Below are 24,570 nucleotides of genomic sequence, written 5' to 3'. Positions count from 1 at the left end.
CCAGGCTGTGGGTGGGCTGATAAAAGGCAGCGCATGAGGAACAGATCTGGGCGCAAGCTGTGCTTATGACACAAGAGAATGGGATTTTGTAGCCCTTTTTGATTCTGAGACTCGTTGAAAGCTCTCCACAACTTTGTACAACAGAAAAGTAATAATGTCACATCCCTCTCCTCAACCATAATGGAAGGCAGCTACCATTTTCTTGAACATCATAAAGTTGAACGCTCACATCTACCATGTGGAAAAGGTAGGCAGGTGGGTTGTGTGGTTTTGTTCAAGACTGCAGGATGCACCTCGGAACCAGATCTGGTCTGACTCCAGCACCCACGCTGTCTGTTGCGTCCCAAGTGGGACACTCATATTCAAATTCAGCTAACACTTGCTAAATGCCAATGGAATGCCACACCTCAAGCTAAATGCCATTACACAAGCCTTCTCATTGAACCCGCTCAGCCTGTATCTAAGCTCTGGGGTGCTATTCCTATTTTAATAGATGGATTCTAAGACTGTGTGAGGTAGAGACTTTGGCATTTTCTGACATCCCAATTTTTAAAAAAATGTTTATTTATTTTGGGAGGGAGGGAGAGAGAGAGAGAGAGAGAGCACTAGCAAGTGAGCGCAAGTAGGGGAGGGGTGGAAAGAGAGGGAGGGAGGGAGGAAAAGAGAGAGAGAGAAAGAGAGAGAATCCCAAGCAGGCTCTGACTTAGGGCCTAATCTCACAAATCATGAGCCGAAATCAAGAGTTAGATCTTCAACCAACTGAGCCACCCAGGTGCCCCCTGACATCCTGACTTTGCAGTATTCTCCTTTAAATTTTTATGAGAACCCAGGGAATGATAATGTCAGATACAATTTGGAAAGCCCAAGTAATGGTAAAATGTTCCCCCTGAAGAATGGTTAAAAAAAAAAAAAAAGGATAGACGAGGAAATCTACAGATCTAAAATTTGCCCTTTAATCACTATATGTTGTCTTTCCCCCCATTTTTAGTCATGTGCAATAGGCCTTTTCAAGCATTTTTAGTAAAGTCTTTCTTATACTATATATGTATATTTTAATTTTAGAGAGAGAGGGAGTGTGTGAGAGGGGAACAAGGGCAGAAAGAGAGAGAGAGAGAGAGAGAGAGGGAAATCCCAAGTAGGCTCCATGCTCAGCACAGAGCCTGACACCCTGTGGGCCTTAATCCCACAACCCTGGGATCATGACCTGAGCCGAAATCAAGATTCAGATGCTCAATGAACTGAGCCACCCAGGTGCCCCAAAGTCTTTCTCAGAACCTTAAAGAGAGTAAGCTGAAGAAAAGGGGATTTTCTTAATAGCACTAGACCATCAATATGCACATGTGTTACTGAACTGTGACGTGGGGAAGAGGTGACAGGACCCTCACGGGCGTAAGTCTGGGGCTCAGGGCTCTCCCATCTGCACCCACGCTTCCCTGGGTCCTCTCTCAGTACCAGGCTGGTGACACATGTGTGCCGACAACCTTGTCTTTTGTTAATGTCTGCCAGCTCACTGTGCCCTCACGCAGCGGATGGTCCGAGAACTGTGTGCAGAGTAAGGGTCCATCGGCTTGAGCGAGGGGCCAGCACACGTCCGGGCCATAACACACTTGGCTTTATGAGTTTTGTAACATTAGTTCTGGCTGCTTAGAGTTAATTTTTTTATTACTTCCAGGAGCTTAGCAGTGTTCCAGATTTTTCAGATACCTGAGTTCTAAACAGCTGAAGTGTTGAATGATGACATTAAAATATATACAAACACACATGCATTTTTAATTATCATAATAATTTGTACTCCTTGGAAGACGCAAACAATATAAACTACATAAAAAATAAAAATCACTCACAAGCCCATTACCTATCAAATAATTTTGAGTATTTTGTTTTTAGGCTTTGAGTTTACATATATGTGTTTAATCAAAAAAAGAGAAAAAACCCGAAAGTTATGTTTGTGGTATATGTATACAATTCTGTGTCCCGCCATTGGAATTTATTAAAATCTTTGGTAAATAATTGTAGATGGCTCCTCCACTGAATGGGATATTATTCCCTTATTTTTGTAGAGTTAGCGTATTTCTAAAATTTATTTATTAAAAGACAAACTGCTGTGAACATCTCTGTATAAAAGCACAACGCATAGATTTTTAATAAAATAATTTGAATTTTCACATTTAATACAAAGTTTCCAGGAGGAACCATCATCACAAATTTTAGGACAAGCTAAATTCTTACAATTAAAAAAAGGGCATGTTACTTCTCTTATCCTCCCAAAATAGCAAGGTAGCAACTAAAGAGGCAAATGATAGATCAAAAAAGAATGCCTGGGACGTTTCAAGATCCCTTTTGTCTGATTACAGTTTGGCCTCATGACGATTTCATCGAGATGGAAGAAGAGGTCAGAATGCACAGACTTACTAATTACACAACCAAGTTTTAAAAGCTGTTGACAATTTACTTATCAAATGAAATTAGTAAATTATTTACATTGTGATGAATACCTTGCTGGAGTTTTTACTCTTAGAAATGACCAGAGTAAACCTGGATATTTGGAGTGGGGGTGAGTGGACACAGCAGGAAACACGGTAGCTTTGCCCCATCCTCCTCTCGGCCAGGGCTCCCTAGGTGTTCTATGCGCTCGACCTGGGGGCCCAGGGCCCGAGGTTTGGTAACTGGACCAAGTCCCCTACTTCACCGCACACATTCTCCTTGGCCGTTTGCCTTGAGTGGATGTCTTTTCCAGCTTGGCTGAGGTCCAAACTGGAAACCTGGAAACATGACATCTGGGGTTTAATGCCGCAATTAAAAGGAATTTATTAAAAAACAACATCCCGCAGATATTGTAATGGCCAATTTACCAGGCCATGGTTTAGGAAAACTTGGGATAGGCTGTTGAATAACTGAACCACATCGGGACTGTTGGATTACTTCATAATCAACCTTTTGCTCCGAGTACAAAAGGATACCCTAGAGTCACAAACAACAGCCTGATGAGGGAGAAGTCAAGTGGTTTGGAGTTTAGAGGTCAAGGAGGACAGTCTGGTTTAAATTTGGCTTCTCTCGATCAAATCTTTTCTGATCTCTCTAAATTCAGGTGATTAATTTCTTTCTCATTCTGGGAGTCCTTATTTATTGCAGTCAGTTATTTTTTATCTCTTCAGCTATATCTGGAGATAGTGTTGGTGATGAGGAAGGGTGCTCAAAACCTAGATCCTCCTCCAAGCCCCGTAGTCATGGCTGTCTATTTGAAGTTATAACTTAAGGTCGAACTCCCCACTTGCTTGTTATGTGACTGCAGGCAGTCCCTTATCTTCTCTGTGCCTTCGTTTCCTCCTTCATAAAATAGATCACTGGACTATGGTAAGGATTAAATAAAATAATGTGTCTGAAACAGAAGCATGCCTGACGTATATACTAATGTCAGTAGTGGCTGTCATTGTGGTTGCTGTCATTATTACCAGCTTCCATGGGTTTCAGATCCCAAAAGAATTGCCCTCAGTTTACAGAAGGTAACTGAGGCTCAAAGGCATTAATGTTTCAGACCGTGGAACACTGGTAACTGGGGGTAGAGGCAAGACCAGAATCTATGTCTTCTTCCTCCTACGGTTTCTTCCAACATAGAATTCTGTTTAGAACAGGGACAAATGGAACTCTTCCCATCCGCCCTGTCTCCACTTCTGCACTTCAGGGAGAAAAAGAACTAAGGCAAGTATAAAAGAGTTTTGAAAGAAAAATACTATATCAATCAAAAGTGAAACATCACCCCAGTTTTTTTTCTTTTTTCTTGATGACAGGGGGTGGGGGAGGCTTTGAATAAAGTAGAAATGCTCAACTGCCTCTATTTACATGGTTTGCCAAATGCTTAGGGACTAAAAGAACTTCCCAGAATCCTTTGAGGTACATTCCAGTTGTCCCCAGACCTCGGATGTATCATTTTTCTGTATGATTTTAACTTCAGGGAGAAAGCATTTTTGTAAGAGGGAGAATTTCTATCGTCCCAACCTAAATGAGGAGGACCTCCTTCAGCCTCTTAGAACCATTATACAAATACTTTGTCATGAAGCCAACCTGGGAGACAGGAGAACCCAGTCATTCCACTCCACTATTCTTGCCTCCACAATGTCCCCCTCTCCTCCTCTTTCTGCTGGTTGTATTGCCCAAAGCAATAGCCTCCTTTAAACAGGAAAAGGAGCAGGAGAAAGAAAATAAGGTAAGAGAGCACTGATCCAAAACTGATCCAATAGGATCTTTTGGGATCCTATTTCCACATCTCCCATATGCAATACTCTAGCCCTCCACACGGAGCTCCGCCATTGTGAAGTATGGCAGAGCAGTGAAGCATTTTACTGAACCAATGTCTCCTCTTCTGTAAAATGTGAGTATCCGCCTAACAGTTTTTATAGTAAGGATTAATTTTTAGTACAATGAGTAAGTACTCCACAGACTGTTAGTAATAATTTAACAATAGCAGGTAACATTTATGGAGGGTGATGAAGTACTGTGTTAATAGCTTTATACACAGTTTCATTTAATCCTCATCTCTATGAAGTATTACAAACCTAATCCACCTTTTACAGATGAAGAAACTCAGGCATAGAGGTTAGGTAACTTGCCCACGGTCACAAACCAACTAACTACGATTTCAACAAACACAATCTGACTAAATAATTAGTTTCCTTCTCTGTCCCTGTCCCTGGGACTTGTCACCAAAATGTCTCTATGTGATCGTACTTTTCTTTGAGGGAGGAGTGAGAGTTAGAAGAATAATATTTAGGCCAAATAGCTTGGTATCTTTTCTTCTTTTCTTTTCTTGCCTATATTAAGTTTGTGTGGCTTTTCTGACTTCCTTGGAATTGTTATTTTGTTATCAGAATGCCGATAGATTCTAAGCATCAATTATGAAAACACAAGTACATCCTGCCACGAAATGATATAAATGTGGAGACTTAGAGGAAAAATGTAAAGATTTACCACATCGAGAGAGTTCTCGAAGGTGAGGTGGACTTTTAGTGCTTTGAAATGATGTTTTCCCCCTACGCTCTTTCAGATTCACTTGTTTTATCTGTCTACAACCAGGCCTCACCCCGTAAGGTACTGGGAAAGAGCACAATTCACAGTCTCAAATATGTGTCTCTCCCTCCTACAAAATGTTTCCTCTGAGGAACATTACTAGATCACAGCTGGTCAAAATGCTAAATCTTGATTGTCTGGATCCTGGCCAAAGGCTACAGCTACAACTCAGTGGAATAAGAATACTTAAAAAGAAAAAAAAGACCCACTTTTAAACAACATTCGATCTTCTTTCTCCCCCTGCAGCAAGTTATGACCTCACGGCAGTGAGGCCTCGACATGGAGGTGTTTAAGTTGGTTTACGGCCATTAGAAATGTTTGAAGCTCTAGGTACTAGTCTGTGCCAATAGCATGTCAACTGTGCTAAAAAGCAATAATAGTTTCTCACCTTCTTAAAGATTACTGCTTAAATAATGCAGAGCAACGACAGGGCTGCACAGAGTGCCAAAAGCAGGTTGCCAAGGCGAAGCTGAGGTAGAATTACGTCTTTTGGCAGCTACAGAATTATGACATAAAGTTAGTTTTTTTTAAAAAACAACCTCCATAAATTAGACTACTATCCTTTTTCAAAACCCAGAAGAAGTTGGGATCCATCCTTCTCCTTGCACTCTCTCAGATCAAGTAGAAGCAAAGAGCCTCGTTTTGGGAAAGCCAAATGTGATAGTTAGCTCTTACCCTCCCGGGGAGTGGCTGGGGGTTAACAGTTCTGAGCAGGGAGTCCCCTGACCACAGGCAAGTAGTCTAAAGGCCTCTCACCATTACCAGATAAGTAAAAGTGATTAATCTTTGCCCTGGATGTTAACAGAAGCAAGAAACAAAATAAAAATAGAAACAATCCTGGGCCAAAAGCATAGGCTGAAACCCATGCCAATGGTCACCTTTCCCCTGGGCTCAGCTTGGAAAGTTTCCTGCCAAAATCTGACTAAATAAAAACACAAAGTTTAAAAAGGTATAACTGAACAAGGAAGCCTTTAGATTTTATTTAAACTAAGGACTGATGGAAAGATGAATTATTTGTGAAAGAGAAAATTCCACAGGCAAAGGGTAAAACAAGCAAGCTGAAGAAATCCACTTCCCCAGGCTGTGTGATCCGACCAAGGGCCTGGTCATCAGGCCTCCGTGGCCCGGGACAATGGGGCCTAGCTTGGGACAGGGAGGCCTCAGCACAGGCCAGCGGACAGAGGCTAAGAGGCAGGAGGCCATCTGGAGGCCAGCTCAGTCCCAAGCCTGAGCTCCCTGGGATCAGGGAATAGAGGGTGATCCTTTAGGGAGACAAAGAGGGGTCCCAGGAGAATCAAATCAACCACTTCACCCATCAGCTTTCACCATAAGAAATCATCATACAAATAACGTATTAATATTACAGTCAGACAACAAACTTTATAAGGACCTTAGAAATAGAGATGCCGGGGACGATACCAGTGGACTGGAGTGTTTTGGCAACACTTGAGACATGGGAGTTTATCAAGTGTTTATGCTGAAAATTAGAAAAAAAAAGTAGCTGTACCTTTGCCAGGGACACTAGAGGAACAGCAGTGTGTCAACTCAACATGGAAACGAAAACTTTGGTCCGAGAATGCTTTCCAAATTTCAAGAATAAATTTGCAAAGAGAGCTAAAGGCAGTTTTAGCTTCCAGAAGCCAATGACAGAATCTGTGAAGTTAAAGTCTTTGAAAGATACTGTTAAAGCTGACCCACCACATTCTAATAAGCTCTGACATGAGCTGAACCACAGGGATTTAGTTGTTTGTTGCTTTAAAAGAAAAATGAGCAGCTCTGCCCCCATTTCCCGAGGTGCTGGAAGCCTTCATCAGAAGTGCTTGAATTACACTTAGCTGTCATAGAATCATCACACAGTGAGAGACTGTGGGGCTTCAGGGATAGTAGTGTGGAAGCCTTATCTTTTGTAGTCCTCTGTGCTACTAAGAGAAGTGCAGTATAAAACGGTATGCATATTAACAAAGTAAGTGATTTCCTCCCTAATTCAAATATACATTGAGTGTCTATTATCCATTAAACACTGGGGGCACAATAAAGATGGAAAATAAGGCCACAGAAGCCTCTGCTTGTGTGGAGGTTACACCATTATGGGAAAGGACAGATACTGCCACAAAATGATGACAAAAACATAAAATGACAGCCTCTGACACATGCTGTGCAGAGAGGACACAGGCTAAAAACAGAACTGACCCAGAAAAGGCCAAGAACTAAAGGGTTAGTAGAATTTTTCTAACCAGGTGAAGAATGGGTCAGAGGTGAGAGCATCTTCCAGGCAAAGGGAACAGCACCAGTAGAAGAGCACATGCCAGGCCCCTTCTCTCTGAAGAGAGAGAACAATGAGCCCCTATGTCAAGAGAAAGAACAATGAGGACCCGGAAGTCATCAGTGAAGAGCAGCATGGTAGAATATAAAGCTGGAGAGGAAAACAAAGTCTAGACCATGCAGAAACCCATACGCCATGCCTAGAATTTTTCTCTTTCAGTCATGAAAGTGTTTTAGGCTAGGAGGATATGGGAAAGGGTGGGGGGAAGGTGGGGAAGAGAAAGAGAGATCTATTAACATATTGATAGATTTCTATTTTGGAAAGCTCACTCTGGCTGAAGCTTTAGAACAGACTGGAGGGGGCTGGAGTCGTTGCCGGGGGACCGCAGCCTGTGCAGCAAGACAGGTGAGAGATGATGGGGGCTTGGACCAGAATGGAAATATACTGACAGAGACAAATAGACATATTCAGGGAGATCAGCAGGGGCTGCTAGGATGAGATATGGGGATGAGAGGGAAAGGCAGGAACCAAGGATTATGCATGGTTTTCTGGAGATTCCATTTGCTGAAAACAGAGCACTGGAAGACCACGAGGCTTATGGTGGTCAGGGTGGAAGGCAGGAAGGAAAAACACAGGCACACAGAATGTGCTGTAAAAACATCCAGGAGGCAATCTGAATAGAGGTCTAATATCTGAAAAGAGATCTGGGCTGAAGATTTATTTATACCTGTCCTTCATTTCAGAGGGGCTGATAATTAAAATGATGGTTGTGGACAATATTGCCTTGGACTGGAGAATAAAATGAGAGAAAAGAGGGCTTAGGGCCAAACCTTGAGGAGCTCCAGTTTTTATGATGAGGCAGAGGAAGAGGAGCCTGCAAATGAGAGAAGGAGCTGTCAGAAAGGAAAAAAGAAAATTAGGAGAGGGGTATAATAACAGCATTCATTTTCTGGAATCACAAGATGCTGAATAATCCCTTGTATAAAAGATTTTATTCTTCACACAGCTATAAGAGAGGCTGTATTGAGCAATAAAGTGGGGACCGTAGAGCTATTCTGCTTGGAGTCAAGTCTTAGCTCCTCCACCTGATGGCTGTGTCATTGTTATTTTAACTTCTCTGTGCCTCAGTTTCTTCATCTGTAAGATGAGGGAGGGCAGTGGGTCCAAATTCACGGGACCATTGTGAGGGTTAGATGAGTTAACTAAGTAATATATTCAAAATGCTTTGGAAGAGTGCCTGGTTTGCAGTAACAGTCATTTGACATTAGCTATAATGACGTTACTTATTATATATCACTATCCACTAATAGAAGAATTGTTGAAAAAGCATCATATAAAATGATCTTTAATATTAAACTCCAAACTTAAAGCACAGGGAACTGCATCTAAATTGAATTTAAATTCAAAAGTCAGAATGAAGTAGTCAGTGGTCAGCTTTAATGCTACAAACCCTTGTCAACTTTTAATGGGCAAAGACCATAGCTCTAGAGCCTTCTTGAAACTTAATACAGTGCTTTAGATCTAGAAAAATGTTTATCTGCTGATACTTAGCACATGCTAATGAGTCCCTCTTAAAAAACACTGACAGTACAGGACATATAGGTGGCTTTTCTGCTCATTCTTTCCCTCCATTCGTTTAAATATACTCATACTCCAAAGCCCAATTCAACTCCTACCTCCTTTCTTAAGCCTTCTTTAACCATGTCCAGTTAATTTATTTTATTTTATTTTTATTTATTTATTTTTTAATGTTTTATTTATTTTTGATACAGAGAGAGACAGAGCATGAGAGGGGGAGGGGCAGAGAGAGAAGGAGACACAGAACTAGAAGCAGGCTCCAGGCTCTGAGCTAGCTGTCAGCACAGAGCCTGACGCGGGGCTCGAACCCACGAACGTGAGATCTGACCTGAGCTGAAGTCGGAGGCTTAACCAACTGAGCCACCCAGGTGCCCCGAGTTAATTTTTTTTTAATGTTTCTTTATTTTTCAGAGAGAGAGAGAGAATGCGAGCAGGGGAGGGACAGAGAGAGAGGGAGTCACAGAATTTGAAGCAAGCTCCAGGTTCCCAGCTGTAAGCACAGAGCCCAACGCAGGGCTCGAACTCACGAACTCATGAAACGTGAGATCATGACCCGTGTTGAACTTGGATGCTCAACCGACTGAGCCACCCAGGCACCCCTAACTATGTCAATTTAAAGCGATCTCTTTGAACAGCCTCAGTACTTATAATTCTACCATCTGATTGATGTTTAATATGATCACTTGTATTCCTACATATATTTTAGTAGACATTATTGATATTCATATTCACTGCCTGGCAGTCTGCTAGGCTCTGAAAATAAACAAGTGTATAAAATAAGGTTTCTATCAATAAGGGGTTCCCACTGAGACAGAGAAGACAGAGGAAGTTAACCAATTAATGGAACACCACAGTGCTTTGTGTACAATATGCACTTCATATATTGTAATGGAGGAGGGAACAAGTTATCCTCTGGAGGACCCATCACAGGAGCTGGTATGTAACTGGTGCCATGAAGGATAAGGAGGAGTGAGCCAGGTGTGTGTGTGTGTGTGTGTGTGTGTGTGTATAGGGGGGAAGAGTAAGACATGAAGGGAAGGATAGTTAAGGCAGGATAAAATATATGTATTTAGTCCAACTATGGCGCTGAGTTCTGTAAACACTGCAAGGGAGTGCCCTAGTCTTCTATTTTTTGAAATCTACTCTTTCACTTTCCAGTCTAATGTAGTAAAGAATGGGTATTAAGTGAATGAATGTATTTGTTTTATGAATACATGGCTTTAATTAGTTGTACTCAAAAGGAATAACTTATGGTTTTTCTTTTGGCAAAGGGTTGAGAACCATTCCACTAATGTAAAAAAAAATAGGTAAAAAAAGAACACTACAGGATTACTTATAACATGAAAAGCAAAACTAAAGATACATTTATAGTAAACCTAATTGAGAAAATATTATGCAGCCATTAAAATGAAGCTACAAAGTTTTAAATGATTAAAAGGCATTGATAAAAGGCTTCAGCTGTGATATACAAAGAAGCAGTATATGCAACTGTACAAACCGTGCTGTCCACGGCCGCAGCCACTAGCAAACGGGTGCTGGGTGCCTGCAATGTGGCCGTCTGGATGTGCGATGTGCTCTAAGTATAAAATATGCACTGGATTCCGAACGCTTAGTATGAAAAAAGGAATGCAAAATATTTTGTTAATAATTTAAAAATACTGGTTACACATTGACAAGTTATAAATGGTTTTTATTGGGATTAAATAAAATATATTATTGGGGCGCCTGGGTGGCTCAGTCAGTTAAGTGTCTAACTGCAGCTCAGCTCATGATTTCATGGTTAAGGGGTTTGAGCCCCGCATCGGGCTCTGTGCTGACAGCTCAGAGCCTGGAGCCTGCTTAGGATTCTGTGCTTCCCCCCTCTCTCTGCCCCTCTCCTGCTCCCGTTCTGTCTCTCTCTCTCAAAAATAAACAAACATTGAAACAATTTAAATATATTATTAAACTTAATTTATCTGTTTCTTTTTTCCTTTTTATAATATGGCTGCCAGAATATTTAAATTTACATATGTGGCTCAGACTGTATTTCTTTATTTTTGAGAGAGAGAGAGAGAGAGAGAGAGAGAGAGAGAGCGAGTGAGCGAGCAAGCGTGCAGGAGGGGCAAAGAGAGAGGGAGAGAGAGAATCCAAAGCAGGCTCCATGCTGTCAGCTCAAAGTCCAATGTGGAGCTCAAACCCATAAACTGTGAATCATGACCTGAACAGAAGTCAGATGCTCAACTGACTGAGCCCCTCAGGTACCCTTCTCTGACTGTATTTCTATTGGATGGTGCTGGTATAGATGACAGGATCTCAACTATATAAGAAACATAGAAAACTGAAAAACTTAACAATGGTTTTTGTCCCTAGATTGTAGGGCTATTGTTTCCCCCTTCTGTATATTTTTATATCTTCCAAATTTGATTCATTGAGCATATTTTATTTTATATTCAGCAGGAATCAATAGAAATAAACAAGACACAAATAAAAAACAAGATTCCAATGTGGTTCAAAGCCTTGTTTGCTGGAGGTTGAGAAAGGAAGCCCAGGGATACCCAAATGACTCTCTGTCACTGCTGGAGGGTTAGCACACAAAGGATGTTGGCCAGCTGTTCTCCATCCTGACTGGAGACAGAAAAAAGCGGAAATGGGTGTTAACCGCAGGAGGGGGCCTGTAAGTTAAATATAGGGAAGAATTTCCTGAAGCGAGGGTGTTTAAACTCTGGAATGAGTTATGGAAGAAGCCTGGTCCCCCAAGGTCTTTTAAAATACTACAGATACCCATATGCCTTGTGTGTTCCTGTCTAGAGGCAGTGAGATGACTTGTCAAGGTTCCTTCTAAAACAGCTATCTTAGAGTAAATAACTCCAATAAAGCTTTCCTTTTCATTTATTTTTGACCAGATTTCACTTTTCATATGAAGGATATATTCTCAAAGACAGGCGCATCTGATGCAGCTACCTTAAGTGGTACTCTTGAGACTTCAAAGACAGTGTCATTTGATCTAAATTTAAAAACTAACATCAGCTAGACAACATGTTTTTTACGTCCCTTGGGGGTCACCTGCCAGAAACCAGTTCTGAATTCAGCATAAGCATGATCGAAGGAAGGAAAGAGGACACATTTATTTTTAAAGAGTGTGGCTTTTAAAAAACTAACTCTGGATACTGCCCCATTTTCAAAGGGGGACAGTTTGGCTTAACAGCTAAACCATTATATTGTTACCCTTGGATTTTAAAGTAGGCTGCTTGCTCTTTCTCTCTCAAAAAAAATATTAAAAAACAAAAATTTAAAAAGGAGGGGTGCCTGGGTCAGTTGGGCAGCCAACTTCAACTCGGGCCACAATCTCACAGTTCGTGGGTTCGAGTCCCACATCAGGCTCTGTGCTGACAGCTCAGAGCCTGGAGCCTGCTTCAGATTCTATGTTTCCCTCTCTCTCTGTGCCCCTCCCCCACTCATGCTCACTCGCTCTCTTTCTTTTTCTCTCTCAAAAAAATAAACTTAACATTTTTTTAAAACAAAATAGACTGGCTCACTTGCTCTTGATTTTCATTATCCTGAGTTTATTTTAAAAAGTACGTCCTTAAAATGTGCCTCAGTTCGTTCATTCATTCATCTGTTATTTATTTAAAAAGGTGTTCAGTTTGATTCTATTTATGAGGAATGGAAGACTAGGTAAGAAATAGGTCAGCAGAAACACCATCTTTTATATGATGATTTAATATTTATTATGATTTATAGCACTTAGGTGAGATGACCATGCATAAAGCCACTAACTGTTCCTTCCTAAGTCACATCATTAGGTGCTAGAAGGAATCAGAAAAAATATTGCAGCAAGCTGCAGAATGGCCAAGGATACTTCTCTTCAGTGTCCTCTCTTCATGTCGCTGAAATTTGATGCAGTCCCTAGAAAAACGGTACACCTGGTCCTAAAACATTAACTAACTCAGACCTCCACTGGTTGACAGACTGTCCACTGAAGCTGGGCGCCAGGATCCAGGTCCCACGTGCCCACAAGAGTGCACAATGCATAAGAAACTTTTGCGAGTCACGTCCTTCAAAATGTTAATTTGTCTTATCTACTCATTTAGATTATAAACTAAACATCTGTCATCTAAACAAGGCAGGAACTATCTTACACTTTGGAATCTTTTTGGTCTCTTGAATAGTGCTATATGCAGAAGAGACAGTTAATGAATTGTTAAAGGCATAAATTCTACCTAATACTACTTTGCATAGTTCTTTTTAGTTTATAAATCGCTTAGACATGATCTCATTTGCTCCATCAACGATGTTTGGGAAATAAGGCTGGTGCTATTTACTCCATTTAAAAAAAGTGATACTCAAAAACAATGTATGGAAATTGAGGGACAGAGCTGAAGTTGGAAACCACATTTTGATTCTCAACTCCAGCGCTCCTTCTGCTGTATCTCACTGCCCGGCAAGAAGCTGCTAGTTTAAGTTTTATAGTCAAGAAAAATCAGACTTGGAATAAAAAATTCCATATACAAAGCAGGACAGATGTTTTTGAAATCCCGCTTTTATCATGTCTTATTCCGAAAGAACATGAAATTGGAGGAAGATAAACACTGGGAAAAAAGGTTATATTTTAGGCCAACCCATGGGCTTCCCTCAGTTTTTTTGTTTCTTCAGTAGAACGGAAACATATAATCATGTTGTTTCTTTTGGTCTTAAAGTTCTCAGATTCTTCACAAAGTTCTATGACTCTTAGCTTCCTGCCTCTCTGAGTAAATGGGTTAAGGTAAGCTCCAAAGAACATTTTCACCAGAACCTGCTGCCTTGATATTGTGGCATGTGCATGTGCGTGTCTGGACTTGACTTTGGTGGACCTCCCTGTGGAAGGTAATAGGTGTTAGAAATTAAATGATACAGAGAAAGGAGAACTGGGAAAGGGAAGAGGAGGAGCATGGCCACTGACTTCTTAAGAAGGGGCAGGGTGGTGTGGTGAGGGAAAAAGGGACTTGGAGTCATGTATCTGGGTTCTGGCCCTACCTCTGTCACTTAGGAGCATGTGGCCTTGGCCGACCACTCCACATTTCTAAGGCCTGGTTTTCTGATCTGTGAAATAGTGCTTATCAGCCTTGCCCTGCCTCCCCCACAGGGCTGTTGCAAACTTAAATAAAAACATGGAACATTTTGCAAATAAGAGACTTATTATTCATATTCTAACTCCACGTGAGAGGTACCTAAGAAAGCAGGTACCAGAGAAAGTAGGTAGTCAAACAGATTTGTAGAGTATTTATCTCTACTGCTTCCGAAGGATTTTATAAAGGACTTGGGGAAAGCAAGTGGGAGCAGATGATTATTTTGTAGCATTAACATGTAGCATGAGCCCCTCTTAAAAAATGTGACTGGGAACCATGTCTATTTTAAAATCTATTCATAGATTTTAAAGGAAAAACGAAACACCTCTAACAAAGAATGGATTAACATTTTAAAATGTAGATAATAACTGTGACTCAACTATCCTCTACTTAATTATAATGACTGCTACCACTTAGTGACTACTTCTGTGTGCCAGGCAGTATGCTGGACATTTATAAATTTAATCCTCACACCAACTCTATAAGGCAGGCACTACTGACTCCATCTTATAGGTAAATATAAGCTGACAGCTTAAACTTGTTTGTAATTACAAAGACAGTAAGAGGTGGAGTTGGTATTCAAATCCACCTTTCCACGCTCCGTACAACTGGGCAACTATTTCCTTAATCTACTCGGTCCTATTACCCAACCAAATGCTGTTTTGTTAGTAAAGGCTTGCTCCAGTCTCAGGCCCCACCCACAGCCCCACAAGGCAGCCAGTGACTTCCCCTGAGTGTTCCAAATAACTCGTATCTACCTTTCTTAGAATACTTCATACTCTCTGTTTTCTATTATATATTGTTCGTTCCTATTTCACTGCCTCCACCAGACTATGCTCCCCGGCCCCGCCTTGCATGTAAGTTCAAGGAGTATATTCCATGAACAGAATAAGATGATGGCTAGTTCATTTATTCGCATAATTTTAGGCTTCCTGATTCCCTCAGGATGAGGAAGACACAGTCCCCAGCCTCCAGCTGCTCCAGAGCCTAGAGGCTAAGACTCAGTGGGAGAAGTGAATCTATGCTATGGAGGGAATACATATTTATCTCGGTATCTGCCACTGTGCCTGTCGAGTGAATGGATAAATGAGGTAGGATGTGAGCTGGATCTTAAAGTGAGAGGGCAACATCTGGGTGGAGCGGAGGCAGGGGCAGGCTACCCCAGGCAGTGGAACTTGTTTGAGTAAAGAACGGAGGTCGGAAATGAGCGCGGTCAATCTGGAGGTCAGGCGGGAAGGGGTGAGAGAAGAGAGGAGAGGCACAGTCTGACCTGGGACCTGAATGCTGGGGCCCCATCACACAGCCCGTTCGCAGCAACCACAGCCCATAATCTCCTCAACTCGGTTTGCAACTTATCGTCTTACTGGCAGGCATCAAGTAGCAGCTTGCGTCTACATTCTTCCCCGACCGTAATTCAGCACTAGCATCAGCTGTGTGTGTGTGCGTGTCAATTTGAACCTTGGACTTGGCAGTTAGCAGCAAAAGTAAAACAGGATGCTTAAATGGCATGGTGGTGGCTTTTAACCAAAATACTCAAGAGCACAACCTGTGATTGAAAATTCTACTTTTCAAAGTTGTGTTGCTTGGCAGTTACAATGGGGTTAGTGATCGGAGGATGAGAAAATGGGGACTTCTGCGAAGTGCTACCATAAAGCACTCAGACTGGGCTCCATGTAACCCGCTCATGAGGAAAATGGGTTAGTTTTAGGATGAATCAGGTAGCTGCTTCGGATATCAGATCAGAATCCTGTAATGTGAAAGCGAAAAATCACATCATCCAAGAAATTTTAATCACACTGTCTTTACTTTAAAAAACCAAACCATATGGAAACCAATTTGACAATAAACTATTATAAATAATTAAAAAAAAACCCAACCAAACAGCTGTCCCACAGCTTTGAAGCCTACCATGAGGAGGGAGTCCATGGCCGCACTGACCCTCTGACAGTTTGTAATTCTCGACACCAAAAGCACATACAGCAAATCTGCTTCTGCAGGGACCAGTCTGTGAATGGTAATGATCGCACAGAAAATGGAAGTGTTTTCATTTTACAAAAGATGTAAGAGGCTCCCTTAGGAGCATGAGTTTTTTTACCCTCTGCCCTAAGGAGCACAGGCTTGGGAGGGAACTCCTCAGTCCACGGTCGCTCTCGGAAATTCTCAGATTTCCTCAGAGGCTAAAAGTGCCAGCTTCAGCTTTGTTTGCATTTGTAACTTCCAGCCTGGTTTCCTGCGGTGGTTTTTACTTGGCGTCATTCTGCAGCACTCATTTGGTGGTACTTCGCATCCACCTTGTAGCCCATCTTTCACGAGAGCACCTATAAAGTGGTACCTGCTATTCATTCAGTGTTAATATGCTAGGCACAGTTGGCACAGAGGGGCACTGAATAAATGTGTCAGTTTAGGGCTTAATGGGTTTACTGCATCAGTGCCAGGAGACCTAGATTCTAGTTTTGTTGCTATAGGTTCATGGGTCAACCATGTTTGGAAATTCATTTATTTTCCCTGTACCTTAGAAGTGACAGTTGCTGCAAAGTCAGTGTTTTAGGAGGGGAAGGGCAGGCGGGGTACAATGTGGAAGCATTTCTATGTAAGCATCTTGAGTAAATTGTCTAAAGAGATCTCAGAAGAAAGGAATTCAGTCTCTCAAGTTCCAGTAATTTGTTGCCATTTTGTTTTTCATTTTAAGTATTTACATTTTTTTCCTAATTTTGTATTTGTAGTTTTGTATTCTTTTTCTTGAAAAGGGTTCCCAAATTATATAAGCTCTCTGTTCCTAATGCGAATGTGTATGCTAGCCAAGGTGGTCTGTCCTTCGCCAGCAAAGCTACTGTGTCTTTTGTAAGACCGTCCCCTCCATATGCGGGGTAGGCGAGGGCGGTGTTAGGAGAGAAGGAAGAGGAGCAGCAGGGCAGGCAGGGGCAAGAAGACCATGGAAAAGAGCCTGAATTTTATTCTAGCCGCTGAGAAAGGGGGAGTGATTAAGATAATGCTGAAATGTAAAAAGACCACTCTGGCTACTGTGGGGAACGAAGAAAGGCAGCAGGACAAGAGGGAAATTAGGAAAAAAAACTGGACTAGTGCAGTGTTGGGCAGAGGAGCTGGTGCCCTGGACTGGGGTGGGTGTAGTGGACACGGCGGGCAGTGGTCGGATTCGATACACACTTTGCAGGGAGAGATGGCAGGGTCTGCTGATGAGTCGGACTGTATCTGGTGGGAGGGGAATCAAAGATCATGCCCCGTTGTGAGCGTTTGCTGACAGGAAGAGAGAGGAAGGCCGTTTGCAGGTATGTCCAGGCTGAGGCGCCTGTGATACTCCACGGTGAGGGGGGGGGGCGCGGGGAGGTGTCAAGTTGGTCTCTGGCTGCACACAGTTGTCAGGAGACAGTCACGATGGAAGTATAACTCTGGGGGTCATAAGCATACAGACGATTTTCAAAGATGAGGGAATGGATGAGATCACATGAGAAGAGAGTAGAGAGAGAAAAAGAGAGCAAGACCGAAGATGGGGCCATGGAGAGCTCCATTTTTAATGATCAAATAAAGGAGGAGGGACATGATAAGCAGAGAAAGAGCAGCCAAAGGAAGAAAAACCAGGGGAGGGCAGTTAGTGTTAAGGAAGCCACGAAAAGAATGCTTCAGGCAAGGCCAAATGCCAGTCGAGGAACAGTGTAAGGACAGAAAAGTGACCTTTCTGTAGCACAAGAGTTCAGTAGACATCTACCTACATAAAAGGAGTTTCAGTCTACTGACAGAACTGGAGATCAGACTAGAGTGAGCTCATGAGGAATTGGAAAAATAGAACATAAATAGGCGTTTAATCATTAAACCAGTAGTTAAAAATCTGCACCTTCCTCTCTCATCAAAAAAACAAAACCAAACAAAAAACCACTAGATTTTTGCTAAGTTCTATCAGATCTTCACCATATAATTTTTACCTTATATAAACTGTTCTAGAGAATATAAAAGGGAAAGATCCTTAATTTATTTTATAAGGCCATTAAAACCTTGTTACCCAAATCAGACAAGGATTATTATGTGAGAACAGAAAATTCTAGGCTAGCCTCATACCAGTTCACAAAGGTACATATTCTAAAAATTAGCAAAATGAATGTAATAATATAGGAAAAAATAATACATATGGCCAGGTAGAATACATCCCAGAAGACAAAGATGGCTTAACATTAGAAAATGTATTACTACTAATTAACACATTAGTATAGTAAAGAGAACAAATACAGTGTTATCTCAATAGATTCAGAATAAGCATTTGATAAAAATATACACACTCAGTACACACACACAAATATACAATAGAATATTATTTGGCCCTAAAAAAGACTGAAATCTTGCCATTTGCAATGACATAGATGCAGCTAGAATGTATTACACTAAGTGGAATAAGTCAGGGAAAGATAAATACCATATGATTTCATTCATATGTGGAATTTAAGGAACAAAACAAATGAACAAAGGAAAAACAAGAGAGACAAACCAAGAAACACTTTTTTTTAAAGTTTATTTATATTGAGAGAGCAAGAATGTGAGGAGGGGGGGTCAGAGAGAGAGGGAGAGACAGAATCCCAAGCGGGCTCTGAGCTGTCAGCACAGAGCCTGATGTGGAGTTCAATCAAGCTCAGGCTCGTGAACCACAAGACCATGACCTGAGCAGAAATCAAGAGTTGGGAACTTAATTGACTAAGCTGCCCAGGCACCCATGAAGCACTCTCAACCATAAGGGAACAAACTGATGGTTACTGGAGGGGAGGCGGGAGGCGGATGGGTGAAATAGGTGATGAGGTTAAGGAGGACCCTTGTGATGAGCACTGTGTGATGTATGGAAGTGTTGAATCACTATATTTTACACCTGAAACTAATGCAACACTGTCTATTAACTATACTGGAATTAAAATTTAAAACAATAAAAAAATGAAAAAAAATCCCAAACCACATACATTCATGATTAAAAAAACAACTCTTAGTTGGGCTGGGAATAGAGAGAAATGTCCTTTTGCTAATAAAGGCTATCTATCTAAACTTGCAATAAATATAGTATTTAGTGGTGAAAAGTTAGAAGCATTCTCTGTAAAGTTAGGAATAAGACAAGGCTATTCACTATCAGTGTTCCTCTTCCACAATAAAATGGAAGACAAGAAAAACCAATATAAATAAAAATCAAAAGGAAGAAATGATATCATCATTCACTAAAATAATGATTGTATGCATAGAAAATCTAAGATAACCTAAGACAAACAACTGGAATTAATGTTAGCAAGGTTGCTGTATGTACTCTCAAAATAGAAAAGTCAGTGGTATTCCTGTCTATTAGCCACAAAAAAGTTAGATGCTATAATAAAAAATTTATAATAGCAACCAAAATGCTAAGCTGCCTGAAACGAATAAAAGATGTATAAGATCTTTATGAACAAAATTTTAAGCCTTCATTGAAGCATTTTTAAAAAACAGGCTGACTTCAGCTCAGGGGTCATGATATCATGTCCATGGTTTCAATCACAGAGCCTGGAGTCTGCTTTGGATTTTGTCTCTCTCTCTTTCTCTCTGTCTCTACCCTGCTCACGCTCTTTCTCTGTCTCTCAAAATAAAACATAAAAGATTTAACAAACAGAAAAAAGAAGGAGAGGGGGTGCCTGGGTGGTTCAGTTAACTGTTCAACTTCGGCTTAGGTCATGATCCCACCGTTCGTTGAGTCTGAGCTCTACACTGGGCTCTGTGCTGACAGCTCAGAGGCTGGAGCCTGCTTTAGATTCTGTCTCCCTCTCTCTCTGTTCCTCCTCTGCTCACACTCTGTCTCTGTCTCTCTCTCCATAATAAAGATAAAAAAACAAAACAAAACAGAAAGAGTGGGGCCTGGATGGCTCAGTCATTTGAGCACCCAACTTCAGCTCGGGTCGTGGTCTCGAGGTTTGTGGGTCTGAGCCACACACTGGGCTCTCGGCTGTCAGCGTGGAGCTCACTTCAGATCCTCTGCCCCTCCCCTGCCATGCTCTCTCTATCAAAAATAATACATAAACATTTTTAAAAAATGAAAGAAAACATATAAAGAGATACCAAGTTCACAGTAAGGAAGGCTTGGCATCATAGTATCAACTCATGCAAATACAATTCCTAAGAAAAGCCAGAAGTTTTGAAGAACAGCAAGTAGGAGCCTCACCCTATCAGATATCGAGAGAGTCGGGGGGACCCTCCTTCTCCCTTGCTGTGAAGGAACATGATTTAGGTGTAGCCCTCCTGGCCTCTCTCCATTCTCTCACTCTCTTTGAGGAGAAGGGCCTTTTCTGAAGTGTGCATTTAGAGGGAAAAGTAAACTGTGGGTTCTCTTGGCTTAGCCCCACAAGGTTTCCTACAGGAGCCTCTGACTGCTCCCTGCAGAGCGGTCAAGGGCATGCCTCTGTGAGGAATGCCTGGGGTTCTCCAGTTCACCATGTGGCCGAGAGGGGAAGTTGTATTTTGAGAGATATCTTTGCAAACGCTTTTTTATTTAGATCTGAATCCACATTTTCCAAAAGGCTTTATTAGTAATGAAACTGACATTTTGACTTCTATGACTCTGTCTTTTGTATATCCCCCTCAAGTGGCTCCACATATCAGGGGGAGACAGCATTTATTGGGTATCCTCAAACTTCAATAGGACATAAAGGCAGTACATCTTATCATAGTGAAAAATGTGGTATTAGCCCATAGACCGACAAACAAAACAAAGGAGCAGAATTGGAAGCCTGGAAACAGACCCATGTATATAAGTAAAGCAGGCGCATGAAAGAGGTGGCATTATCAAACAGTGGACAGAAGACAGACTCTTCAATACATAATGCTGGGACAATTTGCTGTCTGTACTGAGCTAGATTTATGTACTATGGTGGGTTGCTTCTTTTTAGAAAAAAATAATTTGGGGGCGCATGTGGGCGGCTCAGTGGTTAAGCATCCAACTCTTGGTTTCAATTCAGGTCATGATCTCACAGTTTTGCGAGTTTGAGTCCTTGGATCAGGCTTGGTGCTGACAGTGCAGAGCCTGCTTGGGATTTTCTCTAACCCTCTCTCTCTGCCCCTCCCTTCCCCCCTCACAAAATAAATACATAAACTTAAAAAAATAAAAACATATTTTAGGTTCTTTATCATTAGCATTATGAAACCTTTCATGAATTACGTATCTTGTTTCCAACTAGATCACAAATTCTTTGAGGGTAGGGCTTGAACCTTGTATTCTTGTTAACCCTCCAGAGCATCTAGTACAGAACTTCACACAGAGACAACACTAAGTAAATGTCTGCTGGTTCATCATTATTTACATTAAGACTCAATTCCCATCCCTTAAGCCTCAGGGCACACAGGTCCTTTTATAAAATATTTTGATATTCTAAGTAGAATTCTTCAAACAGTTGTGCATTTGCTTAATAGGAGTCCTATCTAAGATCAGACATTCAGAACTTGCATTCTGAGGATCACATAGAATGAAAGTAAAAAACGTCAGAGTAAAGGTCAAAGATGTCACTTTCTCATTACTCTCAGGGCCTATCCTTCTGGCACAGAAGAAAATGAAACTTATCTTGTACCTTTCTTCCTACAGATAATTTTTCCTTCTAACCACAAACTTGTGAGATGAGCAGGGCAGGGATTACAGATGAGGAAATTAAGTTTCAGAGAGGGTAAACCTTCAAGTTCACCCTGCCGGCTGGAGAAAGAAGTGGGAAGAGAAGCCAGTGCTCTTCAGAAGAAACTCTACTGCTCCCAGCTCCGTAGCTCTTAAGGCTTGATTTCCATTTACATGATTTTGTAAGTTACTGCCCATCATCCAAGAATTCACACTTCAAGAATGACTGAATGACTGGAGCCAATAGCTTTCCACGTAAGTCAGGTGAATCAGTCTAATGTCTTCTTTGCAACAGAATTTCCCTCTCCCCCTTCTCGTTGTAAAGGAGTTCTGTCTGCCCCGACAAAACATTTTTAAACAGCTCCTTGCCCTCATGGTACAACAGGCACTGACGTCAAATATAAGAAACATTTAGCACGGGCCTCCTGGTCTCAGACTGGGTCCCGCCAAGCTGACCTATCCGTTGTCCGCTTTCTTCCCTTAATTCTCCTAGCCACGGATCCTGACGCTCATTCTTGGTTATGTCCTTCGCCTGCTCTTCAAAGAAGTCCCAGGGGCTCCTTGTCTCCCTTCTATGAATCACACTGGCTGCCCCCCATCTCTGCCGCAGCAGTGCACGCAAGGATTCCTCGCCCAGCCAACCTCCCAGTGTTCAGACAATACCCCCTCGAGCCTGCGCCCTTCCAGAGGGTGCCTCACCCCACTTAGCCCGACTGGGGTGTAGCCCCACACAGGGACAATGGCTGCCTTTCATTTCCTTCAGGTATCTTAGTAAAGAAAGCAGGTGTGGAGTGAAGAGGAAGCCAGGAAAGTTTCTCCAGATTATTATCCATGTTCCAATTTCTGGGTGTCAGAGATAAAGGTACTCACCACCTGACCATTAGTCCATGCTCCATGAAGTTTTTCAGGTTAGGGAGGGTTTGCCTCAAGTCTGGGGTCCCTAGTCCATGTTGATATCTTAGCTGCAAAGATGGAAAAATAGAATTAAAAGAAATTCTGGCAAATACTAGGCAATGCTTCTCAAACATGATCCATTCACTGAGTTTTTTTTCTCCTTTTGAACTCCAAAAGAGGAAATATAAATCTATGACCCCAGTATCACTGACCATACTTTTGGGATGGTATTCAAAAGGTAGCCTCTTCATCTCCTGCTCCCTTGCCTCCTAAAGTTGGAGAAGACAAAGAATGGCCAACTGTGGCATCAGCACATTTCAAAGAGTCCTGCAGGGTTTGCTAGCATCAACTCCAGGGACATATACTGTAAATCCAGTATTTCTTTTTCGATACTGAAGGCTGGCAGTAGATACCCTGGGCACATTTGCCCTTCTTTCTCTGACCTTTTCCCTTGGTATAACGAAGGGCAATGTTGTGTTCACCTCTAATTCCCAACGGTGCCTGACAGTGCTAGTGCTCGGTTAATGCTTATTAAACAAGTGAATGAAGTTGTGCTCTGTTTTTCTCTATATCCCAAACTTTCTTTTTGTCCAGAATCAGGCCATAGAGTTGTAGAGTTGGTATGAGGAAACTATGGCCTGTGGATGGATCTGGTCTTAGTTTTACTTATTTCTGCTGAAGTTGATTTTCTAAAATTAGGTCCTTCTATGCACCTTGGGAAACTTGCTAGATGGTTTTCATCTGTCTGTTCCTTGGCTTCTCTAATTCTGTTTCTGACTACCTCTTGCTTCATTAACTGGTTGTAACAGAGATCTTTGGTAAGTATATATGCATATTCACATGCCTGCACGCTCTCTCTTTCTCTCTCTCACATACACACACCATTAAATACACATTAAATTACAACAATAGTAGAAATATATTTTTCAAATGATATGATATATATGAAGAAAGTACTTTGTTAGCTGTATACTGGTGTACTAACATGAAGGATAATCAGTCTTGAGGTTTTACTTTTCTAGAACTTAAATTTAGAAGTGGCTAAGCCAAACTTCTAAATATTTTCCTCTTTTAAAAAATAAAACCACTACTAGGGCTCCTGGCTGGTAGAGCATGAGACTCTTGATCTCAGGGTTGTGAGTTCGAGCCTCACATTGGATGGAGAGATTACTTAAAGATTAATTAAAAAAAAAAAACCCAAAATGAAATCGCTACTAACAACAACAAAATCAAAGTTTTCTTTTTTGTATTAACTACTTAACTGATTTTTTTACTTAAGTGTGAGTGACACTTAACATAGAGTTTACTTTCACTACCCTGAACTGCTAAAGAAAAATCCCCAAGCCTAACCAGATCTCTCGAATGGTCTGACTATACACATAAAGTAAGGGAGGCGAAACACAGAATGTTAAAACTAAAAAGTATTTTGAATATTATTTAAACCAATCCTTTCCTTTTGCAGATGGGAAAACTGAAGCCCAGAAAGGGGAAATAAATTCTCCAGAACCACATGTCTTAATAGCAGAAATATTATTAGCTAGAGCCTCATTCTAACAACCATGCTATTCCACGATCTACCCCACAGTCTGAGAAGAAAATTGGCTGAAATACTTGAGAAGACAAAGGGAAAATATTCTTTTCCTTTTCCAAAGCTAGCTTGGTGACCTAAATCACCTCCTGAGATTTGTTGACCTTGAATTATAAGATCTACTCCATATTAAATGACATCATTTCTTATATTAGTATAAAAGCATTTTTTTCCATACATTGATAAAAGTAAAATGGCTGATATCCCAATGTGACATTCCTGAATTCATTGTTTCAATAAAAAAGTGAAATTGTTTACACATGGCATGGAAATTTCACCTGTGATTCATACTGAAAAATATTAAATATAAAAAAAAAAACCCACCCATAGAAATAACACTAAGCTATGTGTCCCTGATCCAGTACATAGTCAACTGCCTGCCTCTCAGGCTCCACAATGGAAGGTGGGTGTTGAATTCTTTTCACAGACCACAATGAAAATTTTTCTTCAAGTCTGATTTCAACCAGAAAAGGAAAACATGGGAATTCCA

The 24,570-nt window shown here is 41.3% G+C and overlaps 1 protein-coding gene across 2 annotated transcripts in view; it reads right to left on the bottom strand.

Moving 5' to 3' along the window:
- UVRAG (UV radiation resistance associated) overlaps positions 1-24,570 on the bottom strand; it is a 297,755-nt gene that overhangs the window by 5,633 nt on the left and 267,552 nt on the right. For both annotated transcript variants that reach the window (XM_029956114.1, XM_029956115.1), the window contains one exon: positions 22,469-22,560. In XM_029956114.1, coding sequence (XP_029811974.1) covers positions 22,469-22,560 — 92 coding nt within the window. The remainder of the gene's footprint in view (positions 1-22,468; positions 22,561-24,570) is intronic.

The sequence above is a fragment of the Suricata suricatta genome, chromosome 11 (genome assembly GCF_006229205.1).
Source record: "Suricata suricatta isolate VVHF042 chromosome 11, meerkat_22Aug2017_6uvM2_HiC, whole genome shotgun sequence".
Classification (NCBI taxonomy): domain Eukaryota; kingdom Metazoa; phylum Chordata; class Mammalia; order Carnivora; family Herpestidae; genus Suricata; species Suricata suricatta.
The sequence above is the reverse complement of the archived record's forward strand: the minus strand, read 5'-3'. Positions and strand labels throughout refer to the sequence as shown.